This window comes from Asterias rubens, chromosome 20 (genome assembly GCF_902459465.1).
Source record: "Asterias rubens chromosome 20, eAstRub1.3, whole genome shotgun sequence".
Taxonomy (NCBI): domain Eukaryota; kingdom Metazoa; phylum Echinodermata; class Asteroidea; order Forcipulatida; family Asteriidae; genus Asterias; species Asterias rubens.
In genome coordinates this window covers 8,314,288-8,333,332 of record NC_047081.1, presented here as the reverse complement: position 1 = coordinate 8,333,332, position 19,045 = coordinate 8,314,288, and the positions used below count along the sequence as shown (strand labels likewise).

The following is a 19,045-nucleotide window of genomic DNA, read 5'->3' as shown; positions in this document are numbered from 1 at the left end:
TGGCTGTGCGGATAAGAGTGTGGGCTCGAATCCCGGTCGTGACACTTGTGTCCCTGAGCCAAGATACTTAACTAAAAACTGGTTTTTATTATAATTATTATTAATATTGAAAGGGGGACAGGGAAGAGGTGTGGGCTAAACATTTTGTTTTTGTCCTCACCAGTCGCTTTAACATCCCAGCCGTAAACTTGAACTTCACATAACGTCAACGCCAACGCAGCGTTGCGAGACTGCTCAATGTAGACGTATTGGCCGGTGATTTCGGCCGGGCACTGGATGTTGATTGTCCTCTCAGGGGTCAGTGCGGCGTCTTTGATCATGCTTCCGCTGATTTCACCACACTGCCGGAAAGTGTTGGGGTTGTAAATTGCATTGCCGACGGAGACGATTGCTCGCTTTAGACGATTCCCTTAAAATTTAACGAATGAGAGAGAGAGTTTAGGTATGAATTGAGAAAACAAGAAAATAGGTTTTTTTAAGTTGGTAACAATAAAAACCCTTGAGGAAGACTCTGCTAATAACCAAACAAAATGCCACTAACTATAACTCTTTTGGCTTTTAAATCATGCTATATGCCCTTCTAGTTTTTCTTTGTTTAAACCTCAATTATGAACCTACCGTAGTCAAAACGGTTGACAATGCTGATGTGATCTATTTCGTATTCTTTTCCAAGATCAACGTACCACCAAGGGTGTTTCTCATCATCTGTAAACAAAACAACAACAACAACAACAACAACAACAACATTAGAAAGATCGACAACATTACAAAATGATCAAAGTTATTACGTTTCTATTTCAACCCTTTGTTCTGGAAATAAACTGATCTGGGATTCTCCTCATGCACAAGCTACCATAACGGGGCCGATACACGCATACATTTTAGCCGATATGCAAACAACAAAAATCATCAAGATGAAACCATTTATAATGCTCCCGGAGTCCAGAATGCATAAGGGCATTCAATCAAAACCACGATTAACACGAAGTAGAAACTTTAAAACCTTGTTTCAATTCAGCATCCTTTGGCCAAACTTCTAGGAAATTTTGGGTTCAGAATATGCCCTACAGTTTTGAAAAATCCTGGTAAGCTTGGTCTTGTACCTGTAAGTGTGCAGCTGTTCTCATTAAACATTGGGGAGAGGTTACCGTCTACTGCAAGGCCAGACTCTCTAGCCACACCAGCAGATATTAGAACGGAACTCTGCGACGTTGGTTTGCCCTGAGACAGAAGCTCTGAAAAGATAGAAAGCAAGAAAATAAGGAGATAAAGTTTAGGGCGGAAAATGAAAATACACTTATTATACTTCACTGATTTCAATGGAGTGTATGAAACATCTTTCTTCACCTGGAAAAAGTTTGGTAAGAAATCTTAGTTCATTATTTATGAAAGATTGACTACAGCAGTGGTGAGATTTGCCAAATTAGAAAATTCCTGAAAACGGCTCGCAGACCTGATGGATTTCCCCTTATTCTACTAGACCCGAAACCTCTCAAATGTTATAATTCAGGAGGTTTACATAGTTTGTGCGTCGCCAGAAATACAAAACTACAGGTCTGGACACAATATGGACCGTTTATATCTCCCTTTTGGTGACTGAAATATATTTTTGAGAAAATATTAAGTATCAAGAATATTTTGAGAAAATCCTGAAATAAGGAAAAATCATGACAAATGACACAACTGTAACGAAAATAGCTTTTAAGTGCACAGTAAAAGATTAAAAGATTGCTCAGTAAAACATTAAAAGATTAGTTTGTCTTTGGAGAAAAAAAAAAGTCTTTTTGAAAATTTGTCACTTACGTAAACCTCCTGGTGCTACCGTGGATGGAACTTCAGTAGTTGTGGTAGGTGGAGGTTGGCAGGCTTCAACGCCGCAATAAGTCCATCCTTCTAAGTTACCGTCAACGTCGGCATAGTAACACCATGGCTTCTGATCGTTGTCAGGGTTACGACATTGGTTGTGATTCCCAAGCCCTGACAAGAAAAAATACAAAATACATAAAGTAAATTGCTTATGGGGTGTCGTAACCAAGCGAATAAGAGTTCTTGTTAAAGCCATTGGACCCTTTCGGTTCAGAAAAAAAAAATAAAAGTTCACAGATTTACAAATAACTTACAGGGTTTACAGAAGGCAATGGTGAAAGACTTCTCTTGAAATATTATTCCATGAAATGCTTTACTTTTTGAGAAAACAGCAAAACAATATCAATTCTCGTTAGCGAGAATTACGGATTTATTTTAAACACATGTCATGACAAGGCGAAACGCGCAGAAACAAGGGTGGGTTTTTCCGTTGTTTTCTCCCGGCTCCGATGACTGATTGAGCCTAAATTTTCACAGGTTTGTTATTTGATATAGAAGTTGTGGTACACAAAGTGTGGGCCTTGGACAACACTGTTTACCGAAAGGATCCAATGGCTTTAAGCATGTGAAGTTTTGAGAAAACAGTGTTAAATGTTATCGATAGTAACTTTGAACCATTAAAAATCTACCAAATATAATTTGAGAAATCAAATAAGAAACTGCAGAACTTAAATTAACGAGAAATAATTCAAGACGTTTTGCATTCCATTAAAAACAAATAAACAAAACAATATTCTCACTTGGTGTATCTTTAACTCATGCATAAAATAACAAACTTGTGAAAATTGCAAATGGTCGACGAAGTTGCGAGAGAATAATGGAAGAAAAAACACACCCTTGTTGCACAACAGCTCTCTATCGCTCGTTACCAAGTAATTGTTTATGCTAACAACTATTATTTTGTTTCATTACCAATAGTGTCCGGTGCCTTTAAGGAATGTCATGAAGTTTCTCTTACCGGTGTTTGGGTACATATCAGCGTTCACCCCAGCACCCCTACCAGCCGCAAAGGTCCAAGTGACGCAGCGTTTATCATCATGGGTTGTACTGTGGCTGCCACGGTAACTATGGCCGTTACCATGGTAACAGTCTGTCAAAGCTGCAGAAGAAAAAAAAGGAAAAAAACAGTTTGTGATAAAGTTGATTTTCAATCATTTTGAAGTTTATCAACTTATAAATAGATGTTGCAATTGTAGAAATACTTTTTGGTTTTACCCTCACACCGATTAAGATTTTATGTAAAGCACTGAAACTCAGTACTTTGCCCGAGTCCTGTGAAAAATCCAAAGGCTTATAACACAAGTGTGTTTCGAACCCATGACCTTTGCCATTGTAGAGCAGTTGTCATACCACTAGACCACCGAGATTGACCAATAGCTAGAGACAGTTTGAATCCTTTTAGGATGCAACTTTAACAGAAATCAGAGGTTCCATTACAAACTCTCAAATTATTCCAAAACGTAACCCCAAACTTCCCCTAAATTCATTGAAATTTGTTTGGCTTGGAGGTCCTTTTTTGCATCTCGAACTTGAAACTTTTCCTCTTCCTTCTCCCTAACTCCATGCTTCTCCAAACTCCTTTTAAGTCCCAAATCTCATTACTGCTTTCGTTTCTTTCGTTTTGCTGTCCTCTTATAGCAACGTTTTAAGTTTCACTGTGTCAAGGAATCTTTGATCCAGTTCCATGCTTCTTCTCATTGAACCCAAGTCTCGACACTCTTGGGGTGACAGGTAATTTTCCTCAGCAGCGCCACCCATCTGAAACTCTCTCCCACTGAATTTTAGATCTTGTCTTTGTACCACAAAATTCAAATCTCTTCTTAAAACTTAACTTATAGAAATACTTATTTGTGTCTGTTTTTATGGTGCAAATGTGTTATATCTTGTTATAACGAGATTGGACTGTACTCCTACCTTCCCCTTTTCTCTGATAATAGTCGTACGGGTTTCCCTCAAAGTTGCTCCTGAGGGGCGCTGTTGAAATGGTGGCCTTGCTCAGCCAGCACTGAGATGTACGTCTTGAGAAGTCAAAAGAAGCGCATCCAAAAGTCGCCGTCAGGCAAAGCTCGGCGCATTTCTCCAAGGAAGTCTGCTGGTACTCTACTTCGTTGTAGCCGGGGAGGGCTGCATTGGGGGTGATCTGGAACTGGGCAACTGAACCTGTGGAAATGTTATTTCAGAGATTCGATGAAAAGAAAAATATTTCCTAGCTTTGTAGTCAATTAGAAATGCACATACTCATCAGAACAAGGCATTGTCTTGGCTGTATCCCTTTCCAGGAAATTAAGCACACAGAATCTTATATTAACTTCAGGTTGAACAACAAGAAATTTACTAGAGCTGGACTTGATCCGGGGAACCTCAGATTAAAGTGCAGACACTCTACACACTTCGTTCTCAACAAGCAGATCCCATCTTACAAGAACTCCACTGGCTCCCGATCAATTTGTATCGAATATAAGTTGAGTCACCTCACTTTCAAAAGTCTTCATGAACTATCTCCATCAGACTATAAATCTTAAATTCTACGTACATAAATTCATACTCATCTTGTTCATTCTACTAGCCAATCTTTAGTGATGCAAACTACTTTTCCACAAAATTCTACGGTCAAAAATCCTTCTACTTCATTGCACCATCGTTATGAAACAACTTGCCTCTTCATATTTGCCAAGCTGACTCTGTTCCGATGTTCAAGGGACTTTTAAAGACTCATTTTGTTTGATTCTATACTTTTGTAACAAATTACTTTATATATATCATTTGTTTGTACTGTGTTGCCCATGAAGGCTCCTGCATGATTATGTGCTATATAAATGTCTCGTATTATCATTAAAGTCACCTGGAAATACAGCTTTTGTCACTAATATATGTGTTTTGATGAGTGGAATGTGAATAAACAGTTAACTAAGGTTTTAAAAAATCAGTTCTTATGTTATTTACAAATTTAAGAGTAGACCCCGACCCGAGAGGGCGCTGTTCGTGACGTCAATCGAGGCAGACTTTGCCTGTAATGCGTAGAGAAAACACAATTGCAAGTACATGTCAGACCAAGTCGTTTGTTTTTTACGTTTAAAAAAAAAAAAAAATGTTTTTTTCCGGCAATGCCGACCAGGTGTGTATTGCTGATGAATGCAGAAAAACACTTTTTGAAATGTACCAACTCACGACATGGCCGTACATGTACTTTTCACGTGTGTTTACTATACGCATTGCAGGCAAAGTCTGCCTCGATTGACGTCACAAAAGGGGTAGGCGGAGTCAGCCCCCAAAACAACTTTATATATTTTTTAAACATATAAATCGTGACAAACAATTACTAAAAAAATTGTTTTATTGTTTGTAAGCATATACTGTTATGTTTGAAAGAAAAAAAAAATTGTATTGCCAGGTGACTTTAATCCATGTTTATGTCTTAAGACTTGACAAGACTGCACCTACCGATATCAATCCTCTCGTAGAAGTCAAAGGGGTTATTATTGAAGTCAAACTTGGGGGCAGCAGTGTGAGAGTTCTCGTTGGAGAGCCAGCATCGGTTGTCCGCTCTGTAATAATCAAAAGACCGACACTCGAAGGTGTCTTCGAGGAGACAGAGGCGAGCGCATTCCTCGACTGAGATGCCCTCCAAGTCCTTGAGGTTGGCTCCGGGGATGGCTGCATTCTCAAACATGGCAAAGCGTTCCAATGGCGTGTCCGCTTGCTGGGAGCTAGGGGCTAAAATTAAGAAAAATCATAATTCGGTGGGTATATTCTCTCTCTTCACTCGGGAAAGATAATTGGTGGTAATAGCAAAATATGGTTTTTGGAACTGGTCGATTGTTTGAATCCTTTTCAAATTATAGATGTCATGTGACTCGTGACTCTCGGTTTCGGATTAGTGTCGCTAGTGTAGCATCCATTTACACCTCTATTGTATGTCTTAAAAGCCACAAATAACGACTTGACGGGCTGCACGGGTATTTCCTTTGTTGGTTTTTTGAATTGTTCTCGTTATAAAAGGGTTTTTAACAATGTTTTGCTCGTAATGGGTCGCCCAAAGTACCTCGTTATAACCGTGTTCTCGCTACTACCGTGCTCGTATAGTCAATATTTTAATGCATCGAAACACGCGTGGGGCAGTTCGGGACCGGCAAAAAACCTCGTAGTAACCGGAACCTCGTAATATGCGAGCTCGTTATAATGGGAGTCGGCTGTATACGAAATAAACAAACCTGTTGAATTTCGTGGTCCAATTTTTGAGTATTCTTTTGCCAACTGATCCTAAAACACCTCTTGGCCAAAGAGAGGCACAGTCACTTTGAACTAGCAAGCGTCAAAATTATAAAAAATGTAAGTAATTTTTCGGGTTAATGTCGGGTCTTGACAACACTGCTCCACACATTTCACTTTTAGTTTCTTTGCGCATTAGTGCGCAACCTCAATAGCAATTATCAGATGTTCATTGTAATTAAAAGGTAAATTTTTCTCAAAGAAACCCGATTAGAATGTTTGACAAAGGACTATTGTTTTCTTACCTGAACGCTTGCTTATTTAAAGGCAGTGGACACTATTGGTAATTACTCAAAATAATTATTAGCATAAAACCTTTCTTGGTGACGAGTAATGGGGAGAGGTTGACAGTATAAAACATTGTGAGAAACGGCTCCCTCTGAAGTTCCATAGTTTTCGAGAAAGAAGTAATTTTCCACGAATTTGATTTCGAGACCTCAGATTTAGAACTTGAAGTCTCGAAATCAACCATCTAAACGCACACAACTTTGTGTGACAAGGGTGTTTTTGTCTTTCATTATTATCTCGCAAGTTCGATGACCAGTTGAGCTCAAATTTTCACAGGTTTGTTATTTTATGCATATGCTGAGATACACCAACTGTGAAGGCTAGTCTTTGGCAATTACCAATAGTGTCCACTGCCTTTAAGCCTTGATTACCAAATGACTGTCTCAAATAATGCAACATGCAATACAATTGTCCCCTCAATAATCCATTGCAGTCAAGTGGGATTCGAACCTCAAATCAATAATAGATTCTCACTCATCACACCTGCGTTTCTCGTACAGCTAGTTTGGTTTTGGGAGAACTGTAAGCTTGTTCCTTTATAACATTTGATTACCAAAAGAAACTCTGTCTCAAGTATTACAATATTCTATACAAAATATCACCTTATAATCGATTCTGGTCCAGTGGGATTCGAACCTCAAACCAAATAGATTTCCAGTCATCATACCTGCAATTCTTGTGAAGCTAGTTTGCTTTTTGGAGAACTGAAAGCTTGTTCCTATATAACATTGATTACCAAAGTAAACTCTGTCTCAAGTATTACAATGCTATACAAAGTGTCAAATAATCTGTTCTGGCCAAGAGGGATTTGAACCCTCTTTCCACTCATACCTGCATTTCTTGTACAGCTAGTTTGTGGAAGTCCCACGTCGCAGTACTCTCTTCTCGTCGTTGACTCGGTGTAACACCACGGCCTCTCAGCGTTGACCTCCGACACAGTTCGGCAGTAGTTGTGATCACCGAGTCCGTCGTTTGGAAACCGTTCAGGGGTGTGGCGGTGGGCGTGGGGCTCCTGTTTCTCCCAATTCTGGCAGATTTTACCAGAGATTGTAGTCGAGACAAAGCCTCTGTAATCGTTTCCTTGGGGTTGAGTGAAACATTCCGGCGAATCTGGAAACCACAAGTAAATAAATCAACAAAGTGAGAATCAAACGAAAGAGAAATGCCTTTAAGAATTATTCAATTAAAGAAATCAGATTTCCTAGACCATGACTAGCGTCAGTACCTATTAATGAAAATAAGAAGTGAGAAGTTTTCCGAGTTACGAAAAAATCTCCTTTTGCGACAGTAGAATATAAAGCAAAAGAACATAATCTACCCAGCAAGTATGTGTTCTCGCAAAGATTAGATTTAAACATTTTTTGGGGTGAAATGTCTTGGTATAAAACAATCTTGCATGAAAGACATCTCTCTTATTTCTTTTTTGTATCTAATAATTTGATCAAAGTAATAATTGGATAATTGTAACAGATGTTAACAAGATCATTAAATCAATAACAGAAGTAATGAAATAATAAAACCAAAGAAAGGAAAGCAAACCACACTGTGAAAAACAATTCTAAACTTTATTATCCACATCCATTGGACATAATAAGAAATAATACACTTTGAAATAAATAAAACATATTATAACTTAAGGAACAAATTGAAATGATTGAAATGATTTCAACAAAATGCATTATCATAAATAAATGAATTTTTAGAAATGATTAATCAAATAAAACTCATTGAACATATCATAAATGAATGAACTCTATGAAATGAATGGAATAAAACGAATTGAACATAATCATGAATAAATGATTAATTTGAAAATGAACCAAATAAAACTCATTAAAGTATCAGAAAAATAAGTTAAGAGTGAAAGAGTATTAAAAAGATTATAAAAATTAGACATTTATTAGTAACAACTTTTTATCAATTAAGATAATGAGTAAACATTAGTATGTTATTCAGAAATTAAACTTGTTGAATTTAAGATACGTTTAATCATGCGGATATATATTAGTCAGTATTAGACTTTTTTGGGTTCTTCGAGTTTTTATCCACCTTGGTTTCGACACTTGCGTTCTGAAGGTTCCCCGACGGAACAATACGCCCACCGCGTGTCGGGATCAGTCGTGAAACACCAGGGCTGATTATCATCATCCGGGTTACGGCAATAGGTATGCTGACCAATACCCCGATGGGCGTAGTCATCGGGCGACACGGTGTGGGCGTGGGGTTCTAGGGATCCCCAATTTTGGCACGGTGTACCCGCCGCAGTTTGAGAAACTGTGCCGCGATAATCCTGTCCTTTAGGTAGATGGTAGCACTCCAGTGAATGCGCTTTTGTAAAGCGGAAAGATAAAAACACAATACTTTTATCATTTTTACCACCATTCATAGTCTGGTTCCCCTTTGCTTCTTCATTCATATACTAATTCTTAACCAACAAAATAGGTGCCAGATTGTCTTGACCCTGCAGACTTGTTCTGACGACGTTTATATATGAATGGCCACAACAATTGCTACTGTTAGCTCTTGAGAAATGATCTTAAGACCTTAATGAACACTTACGATCTTAAGATCTTAATACACTTTAAAGTAAATAGGCCTAAAACACATATAAATGATCTTAAGACAAAACTTGTTCACTGCAGTTTACTCACACTTTCATTTATGTAGCCTTCTCATAGATTTAAACTCACCTTCTAAACGTTTTCCTTGTTTAATGCTTACAATACCCTGCATCAATTAATTTACATGAAGGTACATTACAAAAAGATCATTATCTAAGTAAACAAATTTGAAGAGCAGGAATTTGAAGAAATTGAGATTTTACATAAACACATAAATTATTTGCTGGTTAATTAATCAAGCAAATTAAAGTGTTTTTGATCTAAGTTTATATGACAAAATCAACAAAACAAACTGCTGGCTAAATGTATGTTTAGCCGCCCTAAAACCGAAAATCAAAAAGTTGTTAATAATTATGACAGGGGTGGATCCAGCCTAAAAAAAGTAGAGACATTTGCAAGAAGAGAAGGGTTACAAAAATACAATGTGCCATTTCGTTTTATCATGTGGGATCCGCCACTAAACATTGCATCAAAGAGAAAAACAGACATGACAAGAATGAAAAGGTCTTTAAACAGTTTTAACAACACAAAATGAATTTTAATTTGTTACAAGGATGATTTCTTGAAAAATGGTCAAGAAGAAGAGCATTGTGCTGTTGGATGAGCACATTTCTTACTTCAATGTTTCGCCAGCGGAAGATTTTTGATTAGGACAGAAGGCCTAACTGGAAGGTTTTGTTTCAAGAACGAAAAATGATGTATTTGGAAGATATTTAACCAGGAATTGACAATTTCGGCACTTGTGCAATTGGATTGATTATTAAAGGCAGTGGACACTATTGGTTATTACTCAAATTAGCATAAAACCTTACTTGGTGACGAGTAATAGAGAGAGGTTGTAGTATAACACATTGTGAAAAAGGTCTCCCTCTGAAGTGGCATAGTTTTCAAAATTTAGAATTTGAGGTCTCGAAATCAGGCATCTGATGAAAACACACTACTTCGTGTGACAAGGTTTTTTTTTTCTTTCACTATTATTTCGCAACTTCGACGACCAATTGAGCTCAAGTTTTCACAGGTTTGTTATTGTTGTTGAGATACATCAAGTGAGAAGACTGGTCTTTGACAATCACCAATAGTGTCCAGCTGTCGATTTCACAAAGAGTTAGGACTCGTCTTATCTCGAGTTAGGACGAGTAACTCGTCCTAACTTAGGATTAATCTTAAGGTCTGCATGCTACAGTGCAGGGTTGGGACTCGTCCTAAGATTAGTCTTAAGTTAGGAAGAGTTTTGTGAAATCAACGGCTGTGTCTTTAAGAGAACGGCATGAAGATGTGTTGCAGCGATGAAACAAATTGCATCAGCCAACTGAGATGTTGCGTTTGGACTTTTTTTTTACTTTTTACCTGGTTGCCCAGACGATCGGCTGAGATACTCTAACAATCGGGACAGGACAGTGGCATCCATCTGTACTTCAAGCCGAGTCAGGGCAGCTTGGCCAACTACAACATGGAGGTAATCTTGTTGATTTGGAATGGCGTCGACAAGAATGGGGGGAAAGGGTTGTGACAGGGCATGCACCCCCGGTCAGGGTACTTCAAGTTTTCAGCCACCACCTAGATTTCAGCTTGGCCAACTACAACATGGAGGCAATCTCGTTGATTTGGAATGGAGTTGACAAGAATGGGGGGAAGGGGTCGACAGGGGATGCACCAATGGTAACGAACCCACACTGCTACTAAGTGCATTTAAATAGACTATGTTTGCTCCACCTTGTGCATTCTGTAATGTAGTGTCTACCTCACTCAAACATTACCTGTAGAGCGAATTACTTCATTTGCGTATTTCATGGCCATACTGTAACGCTATTATTTTTACTTGGACTCAACTTACTACTAAATGAGGTTTGTGCATTCAGTAATAACTTTAATAAGTTTCTTTACTAGGACACAACTACCAAAGGAGTTTTTTGCAAACCCTATTAAAAAGTACAGAATTGTTATCGTTATCGAGCAGCCTCTCAGCTAATACATTTCTATGACAATGGATTCTGAAGGATTCTCGACTCACCTGGGTTGACACGTTGGTCTATAGTTGGTCGTGTACAGACCACGCCAGCGGCCTCCATCTCAGCGTGACAGTTATTGACTCCCCAACCATCAAACTGACACATCTGGAGTGCATCTTCGGTCCCCCGGCACTCGACGTTGTCCATGACGATCGTTTTCTTCCAGACGCTGCCGCCGAAATATTCCAGAGCGTTGGGTATCGCACTTAAAGCATCACTGTCATTTCATAAAATAAAAAAAATAAAAAATGCAATTTAGGGAAAAAAAATTGAAAAAAATATTCATCTTCATCAGCATTAAGAACAAGAGGGAACAATTGCTTTGAGCTGATCGTCTTAAAACTTCTAGAACTTTTTTGTTCCTCTACCCTTCTCCAAATTTGTCCAGCCATCGATTTCACAAAACTCTTCTTAACTTGAGACTAATCTTAGGACTTAAATCGAGTCCCAACCCTGCACTGTAGCATGCAGACCTTAAGATTAATCCCAAGTTAGGACGAGTTACTCGTCCTAACTCAAGATAAGACGAGTCCTAACTCTTTAAGAAATCGATGGCAGGGCTCATATTTTACACTGGACCTGACTATATGATTCAGACTCGAAATTTAGATCCCCCCGTAATAATGAATCGTGTCTTACTTGAATCCAAGTTGTCTGCACACCACTCTAGCGTCGTCAATGTCCCAGAAATCATCACAAACCAAGCCCCATTCGTCACTGGCATCTCTCTTGACCTCCACTCGACCTTCGTTTTCACTCCGTCCTGCAACGAGCCTGTACATGTGACAAGATGAATAATGAATGGATGGCTAACTCATAATTTTGTCATTGCGTTGTTGGCTTTCAAAATAGGGCTTTGTAAAATCTCCCTGTCACATTGATCCAGTCAGTTATCACATTATAATTATCGATAATGTTTTTAAAATAATTATGAGAGGCCCAGTCGACCACTCCAAGGTGAGGGCTACTCTTAACTGATTTGGGCTATCAACCGAAATCAACTGCCACCAGGGGCACGTTGCCACCTACTCATGGGGCTGAAACAGGGCAACCGCGTACAGGCATGGGTATCATCCACTAGGAGACTGGCTGGTTGAGCACCCAGGTCGAAATTCCAGTTGAACCTAGTTAAACTGGAACTAGTTGAAACCAGTTGATAAACTAGTTAAACACAGTTAAAACCAGTTGGTTTGATATGGAAAATGGACAGAAACCAACTGGTTTATAGTTTCAACCTAGTTGAACACAGTTAAACCTAGTCCAAACCAGTTGGTTAATATGGAAAATGGACGAGTTTGGTCACTTTCCAGTTGAACCAGTTGACCCCAGATAACTAGGTTCAACTGGAATTTTGACCTGGGCAGAATGCTCTTACTTTTTCCTAAGAAATTGTGGTTAAGTGCCTTGCTCAATAAAAAAAAGTGTCATGACCGCGAATCGAGCCCACACTCTGTTGCTGACAACACACCAGAGCTTGGGTTCGGTAACTTGAACGTTCGGCCATGACACGCCAAAGTTGGAACTGCTCCTAAAAAAATGGTTGTTATTAGTTTTCTTCAGATAATAATTACCTTATCCAGTATTCTGTGTTTTGAGGTTCATCTGTAGAGAAAATAATTAAAGTAAATTGAATTTAAGTATTTTATTAAAAAAAATAAAAAATATGATTCAAAACACAATCATTGAAAGTTTCTGACACCCTTTTAGCAAGTCAAAGTTGTTGACTTTCCTGAGGAACCTTGAGTTTTCCTGCATTTGTGTAAATCAAAAGAATTATCACTGCAATTTAAAACAAACTATCCAGCAATCACAAAGTAGGGATCAGGTTAGCTCAGTGGTTTCTTTCACCCAGCCATGACACCCTATTAAAGGGAAGGTACGTGTTTGGTAATTATCAAAACAAATATTAACTTATAAACTGACTTGGTAACTAGCATTGGAGAGCTGTTGATAGTATAAAACATTGTGAGAAACGGCTCCCTCTGAAGTAGCATAGATTTTGAAATAGAGGTAACTTCTCACTAAAATAATAAAAGTCTTCTAGCTAGAAGTCTTTTATTCCTATATGGAGCACACAAATTCGTCCAAGAAGGGCGTTTTTACTTTCATCATTGTCTCGCAACTCTGACAACCAATCAAACTCAAATTGTCACAGGCTTGTTATTTTATGCATATGTTGAGATACACCAAGTGAGAACACCCTGGTCCTTGACAATTACCAATCTTTTAAGCCCCTGCCAAGCTCGCAGAATTTTAATGTTATAAACATGTCCCAGGCCTGATACTTCACGGAGGCAACGGAGGCGATTGCCTCCATGCCCCTTGCCATTGCCTTGGTGCCCTTGAAATGCTCCGGTAGAAATTTACAATTTCCTCATAGGGTGCCCTTTGCCAAAGAGAAAATGCCTTGGTGCCCTTGCCTTTTCAAAACTGAAGCATACAGGCCTGATGTCCATAATGTTTTTTTTATAGGCATCAGGAGATTAAAACTTCATAGTAACTTAGTTTATGAAATTGTTTGGATCCATCAGGGTTGCTATTTTTGTTGTTTTTTCGTCTATATAATTGTGTATGTATACAGAAATAAGTAAAGACCGAATAAAAGTGTTCTCATCATTAGACGAGTAACTTGAACTCCGAGTGTACGTTCTTGCTGAGTATATTACTTGAACAGGCGGTTTCCCGCCCATAACAGTATGATTTCTTTGTCATTCTTATTTGTTTGTGCTTTGCATTTTAACCTGTGGTGTTAATCAATTAAATTAATTTGAAAATTAAATTAGTGAAATTATGAAGATTAATTCTTAAGAAGTCTCACCATGATTCTTCTGATTACTTGGCACTCTTGGTTTCCCGCTATTCCTGTTTCTTTGGTAACCATCCTCGCTGTCCTCATCATCAAAATCTTCTTCATCACTGACATCTCTCACCGATCTCAACTTTATAAGTTTTATATGTCCGTTTCTCGGGTCTTTTCTAACTGTAATGAGTGTCAATGAGAATTTTGCAAACTAACACGTTTAGTTCAAGTCAAAAGTAGCAAAAATAAAAATAAAATTGAAGAAGTTATGAAATGTCCTGAAAAGATATTGTCGAGGCAGAAGTATAGGACTGAGAAAGAATGCAATTTTTAAAGGGTCTGGGTACTTTTTGTATGACACACAAAACAAAATCCACAGATTCACATTAAACTCACACAGCTCTGCTAACAAAGACCCTTATTAATAATATCGAAGTCTTATATAGCGCACGTATCTACTAAACAAGGTACTCAAGGCGCTGAGTATATACAAACTTTCAGAAAGATAGGTAATTGCAGTAATAGGTAATTGGGTTCTTTTACATGCGTTACTTATTTTACCATGCTTTTTTAATGCACTTTTTCTGCAGTGCTTCCTCCATGGTAAACTTAAGGTACTAACTGTAATGACATTTCCTTCAACAAACGGTCCTCATCATCAGACCACTGGCACTACCTCCATAGTCCATGATCAGACATGATAAACCATGGATGATGGATGGAGGACTTCACGAAAGGTGAATACAGTCTTGTTGTATCTTCTTACTTGGCTTTGAAGAGGCCTGGTCCTGCATCTACATTTGGTAACCATTCGAAACATCACTCATCATGTGAGATAGTAACAAAATACCTGTCACTCGCCGTCCATCAAATAAACAACCCAACCAACTACTTCATACAAATGACAATCACACCGCCAGCTGTTTATTAATGAGATGCAGTGACCTCACACGTGTCACGTGAGGGGGGGCTTTGTTGAAAGTTTCATAGCCTCTGTTCAAGGCTGAAGGCGCCCCTGGACGGTCTGGTATTACTCCCTATTGCATAATGGGGGTGCAAGCGTAAAAAATGTCTGATTTATAATATCCGACAATGGAGATCAAAATTACCTTTTTTAGGAGGGTTAAGTTTCTTTCCTTTGTTCTTTCGCTGTGGTTTGAGACCAAGTCCTTTACCTCTGACATCTACTACCTGTAAAAGTAATAAAAGGATGAACAAGAAGTCAATTTAAAGGCAGTGGACACTATTGGTAACTACTCAAAATAATTATTAGCATAAAACCTTTTTTGGTGACCAGTAATGGGGAGAGGTTGATGGTATAAAACATTGTGAGAAATGGCTCCCTCTGAAGTGACGTAGTTTTCGAGACAGAAGTAAGGCCGTGTCCGAAACGACGACTTCGGCTACAGCTACGTCTAGATCAGCGCGTCTACCAGTGTTAAAGAATAGGCAGACGCGCGCGATCTAGCCGTAGCTGTAGCCAAAGTCGCCGTTTCGGACACGGCCTAATTTTCAACGAATTTGATTTCGAGAACTCAGATTTAGAACTTGAGGTCTCCAAATCAACCATCTAAACGCACACACCTTCGTGTGACAAGGTTTTTTTTTCTTTCATTCATATCTCGCAAGTTCGATGACCGATTGAGCTCAAATTTTCACAGGTTCATTATTTTATGCATATGTTGAGATACACCAACTACTGTGGAGGCTAGTCTTTGACAATTACCAATAGTGTCCACGGCCTTTAAGTAATTTGAATACGCACAGTAATTGGCTCCCGACGACAACCTCGCGCGCGCCCATGTTCCCACCACCACCTCGCCAAACCCCAAACCATCCTATTATACAACATGGGCTTCAGCGAGCCCAATACATCAATTAATTACTTTTGTCCATGTATTCCAAGTTTTGAACGTGATTGAGTAGCACCAGGCCTACAATTTCATCTTTGAGAGGGCAGGGCTGTTTTCAGTGTTGCAAAGGGCACTTCCGTTGCAAAACTTGTAAGAAGGGCATGCCCTCACTTCACATCCCTGAAGCGGAAACGTCAGTTACTTCTACGATATCCTTTCCTACGTTATCAATGGTTAGGTTATGATTATACAGCTGTTATTCGGCCCTGAGAACATGTTACAAACTGTTTATAATCCTTGAGCCGTTTGTTTATTTGCAAAGTGGCAACCAGTAAAGAGCTATAGCTTGTTCACATGGTGGTTCATTTACTGACTTTCGACCCCAAGCTGAATTTTCCAGGGGAAATTTCCAGGGAAACCCAAAAAACACCTTCTTGAATTACCTTCTCTATATATATAAACACCATAGCTCCATGCTGATTAATACCAGTCTTATTAATACCCAAGCCGTGTACAGGTGATACATTTGAGCACGATTTGAGTTGGAATGTGGAACATTCTCAAATAATTGATTGAAAATGAAATAATTATGGTGCTGCCCAAACCATCCATTGACACGCTAACACTGTTGACTTGAGACGTGGCGGTATTTCCTTCATGGGATAAAGTGTTCTTAACGGGTTTTATGGGTTGGGTCATCCATTTGGTTGAAATGTGTGTATATATAATAGTTGACCTGGGTTGGTTGACGAACACCACAACGAAGCTAAGACCAGAAGTACCCGTGTTTCAGGATAATGATTATTTTTTGGCGGGGCCGGTGTGGCGGTTTCAACTTTCCGCTGTGTTCAGTTTTCCGAGTGACCAAATACGGTAGCATTACGTCATGCGATGCCTGCGCACAGCAAGCGAAAGTAGTCCATTTTTAGTGCCGTATTGAGTTATCCATTACCCTCCGGTAGCTGTCATGGCGGCGTCCACGAGTCGAGTGTACAACTAGCGGCAAACGCGTGGATCGTATGAGTTTTTTTTTTTATGCAAGCAGAGTGTGACCTGCCTAAAGTTGTACCCATGAACACATGTAAAGATGGGGCAAGAGATTATGTGACTACACAGAAAAAAATCGTAATATAAACAATTTGGGGGTCACTGCTGAGAGACAGGTCACCCGGAAAACTGAACACGCCTTAAAGCTAAAACCGTTCGAACAGCGTTTTGATATGTCCGACTACGTCACCCGGAAAACTGAACACGGCGGAAGATTGAAACCGCCAAACCGGGACCAAGAGGATATTTTTTTTCACATCCCCTTTGTTATAATAATATAGTAAATAATACTATAGCAATAACGTGTTTTCATGCTTATATCTCATCAGTTGTGTGTGTGTGATTCTAGAATCTGTTTCCTTGTAACAACTTTTCAGTGCTGTTGTTATACCACTGCCAGACGAAACAACTTCTGCCCAATATGTTTTACTCGACAATCGACATGGGTTATGAAGCTCACTGTGTTTGTTTCCATAGTCACCGTTTATACCATGGTTGTTCCTTCCTTTTGAATGCAATATCGGAAACGACCAGAATACAGTAGGAAACAAGGATTGTGTCACTTATAGTGCATTAGGGCGTCATACAACGCCAAGAAAGAATAACAGTTTAACCCATGTGTCGATTCCGGCTAGCCAGGTCATGGACACCAATTAGAAACTGATATTTCCCACTAAAAGGTCGCAGTTGCAATGGCATGGTTTGGTTGACTGTTCATAAATCACAGACAGAATATAATGTGAAAACTATACTTTCGTTTTAAAGGCAGTGGACACAATTGGTAATTACTCAAAATAATTATTGGCATAAAACCTTACTTTGTAATGAGTAATGGGGAGAGGTTGGTGGTATAAAACATTGTGAGAAACAGCTCCCTCTGAAGTTACCTAGTTTTGGAGAAAGGAGTAATTTTCCACGAATTTGATTTCGAGACCTCAAGTTTAGAACTTGAGGTCTCGAAATCAACCATCTAAACGCACACAACTTCGTGTGACAAGGGTGTTTTTTCTTTCATAGTTATCTCGCAACTCCGACGACCGATCGAGCTCAAATTTGCACAGGTTTGTTATTTTATGCATAATGTTGAGATACACCAAGTGAGAAGACTGATCTTTGACAATTACCAATAGTGTATACACTGTCTTTAATAGAGAATTAGATTAATAGATTTGGTTCATTGCTACAATTTTACCACATAAAAATTGCCTTAGTTCTCGACTTCCACATCAGGATTTCGATTTCCACTACAAGAAAAAAAAACAGTTTTTGTCAGCCAATAATTATAATTACTTTCAGCTGAACAATGCATGAGATCGTGGAGGTAGAAATAGATGAGACGATGAAGGCACAGCTGTCAGACAATGGAACATAATTATTTCATGACAGCATCCTGATTTTTATCTGTTCTTGATTCTTGTGAGTGGGAAAGATGTCTCAATTGTTGCACATTTTTTTGTTAAAAAATGCGGGACGTGTTTCAATTCCTTCCTATGTGATTGTAGTAATGTCAAAAAGGCACATGAACATAATAAACACAGAGAGAGGGCAACCAACAAGATGCATCCCCTACACTACACCTAGCTTTTACCTTCCTTTTTTTTGTTTTTTCTTTACACAATGTATCTCTTCCATTGTCATACTGTTGTTTAGTTCATTCAATTTCGTAACAGAAAGAAACAGGATCCTCCATGGTTCCTCCATCCAAAGGGGCGCATAGAGCATGGACAACAATTGTTAATCAATCAGCGCCTTGAAAAGATAAGACGCAGTCTAGTAGTAGCTGGCGCGACGCGACCGACCGAAGAATTTTTAAAAACAAGTTAAACAACACGAGGTAGACAGCTTTCCGGAATCCTACAAGAATCTACCCGGCAAATACTCCTACTAGAACTATGAAAGTGGTTACGGTTCCGCTATCGTCTCAGAGGGTTCTTCCTGCGAGACGATAGCGGAACGACGAACCTCATGGTTCTAAGGGGTGGCACTATTAGTATTATACCAGGATTACGTGATAGGCACACACGTTGTCGCAATCCAAAATGGTGCACAACCAGCAAACAAACCGATACCCAAATAATCTGAGATACCATTACGTCAAAACTGAAAACTTACCTCAAGTAAAAGACACAGGGTTAAGATAAGTCCAAGTAGTTGTAGGACACGCATGCTGCTGCTGGCAGGTAGCTAGATGTACTGCAAGTTTTAGGCGGGGGAAGATTCCGTGAAGAGTCCAATAAGGTTCACGCTGGCGTCTGCGATTATAGTTACAGCTATGGACGAACCGGACGAACA

General features: G+C 39.1%; 1 protein-coding gene across 4 annotated transcripts in view; it reads right to left on the bottom strand.

Moving 5' to 3' along the window:
* The window catches only part of LOC117303722, a 28,880-nt gene extending 9,835 nt beyond the window's left edge, over nucleotides 1–19,045 (bottom strand). The window contains exons 1-16 of one of the 4 annotated variants that reach the window (XM_033788020.1): nucleotides 18,866–19,045; nucleotides 14,963–15,044; nucleotides 13,872–14,033; nucleotides 12,625–12,655; nucleotides 11,693–11,827; nucleotides 11,056–11,270; nucleotides 10,392–10,487; nucleotides 8,473–8,751; nucleotides 7,255–7,533; nucleotides 5,308–5,580; nucleotides 3,781–4,026; nucleotides 2,825–2,965; nucleotides 1,804–1,977; nucleotides 1,104–1,235; nucleotides 619–705; nucleotides 161–409 (exon numbers count right to left, since the gene is read on the bottom strand). In XM_033788020.1, coding sequence (XP_033643911.1) covers nucleotides 161–409; nucleotides 619–705; nucleotides 1,104–1,235; nucleotides 1,804–1,977; nucleotides 2,825–2,965; nucleotides 3,781–4,026; nucleotides 5,308–5,580; nucleotides 7,255–7,533; nucleotides 8,473–8,751; nucleotides 10,392–10,487; nucleotides 11,056–11,270; nucleotides 11,693–11,827; nucleotides 12,625–12,655; nucleotides 13,872–14,033; nucleotides 14,963–15,044; nucleotides 18,866–18,919 — 2,635 coding nt within the window. In that variant the 5' untranslated portion in view covers nucleotides 18,920–19,045. Of the gene's footprint in view, nucleotides 1–160; nucleotides 410–618; nucleotides 706–1,103; nucleotides 1,236–1,803; nucleotides 1,978–2,824; nucleotides 2,966–3,780; nucleotides 4,027–5,307; nucleotides 5,581–7,254; nucleotides 7,534–8,472; nucleotides 8,752–10,391; nucleotides 10,488–11,055; nucleotides 11,271–11,692; nucleotides 11,828–12,624; nucleotides 12,656–13,871; nucleotides 14,034–14,619; nucleotides 14,721–14,962; nucleotides 15,045–18,865 lie in introns of those variants that run through there. The other 3 variants (XM_033788021.1, XM_033788022.1, XM_033788023.1) reach the window with 3 other exon arrangements.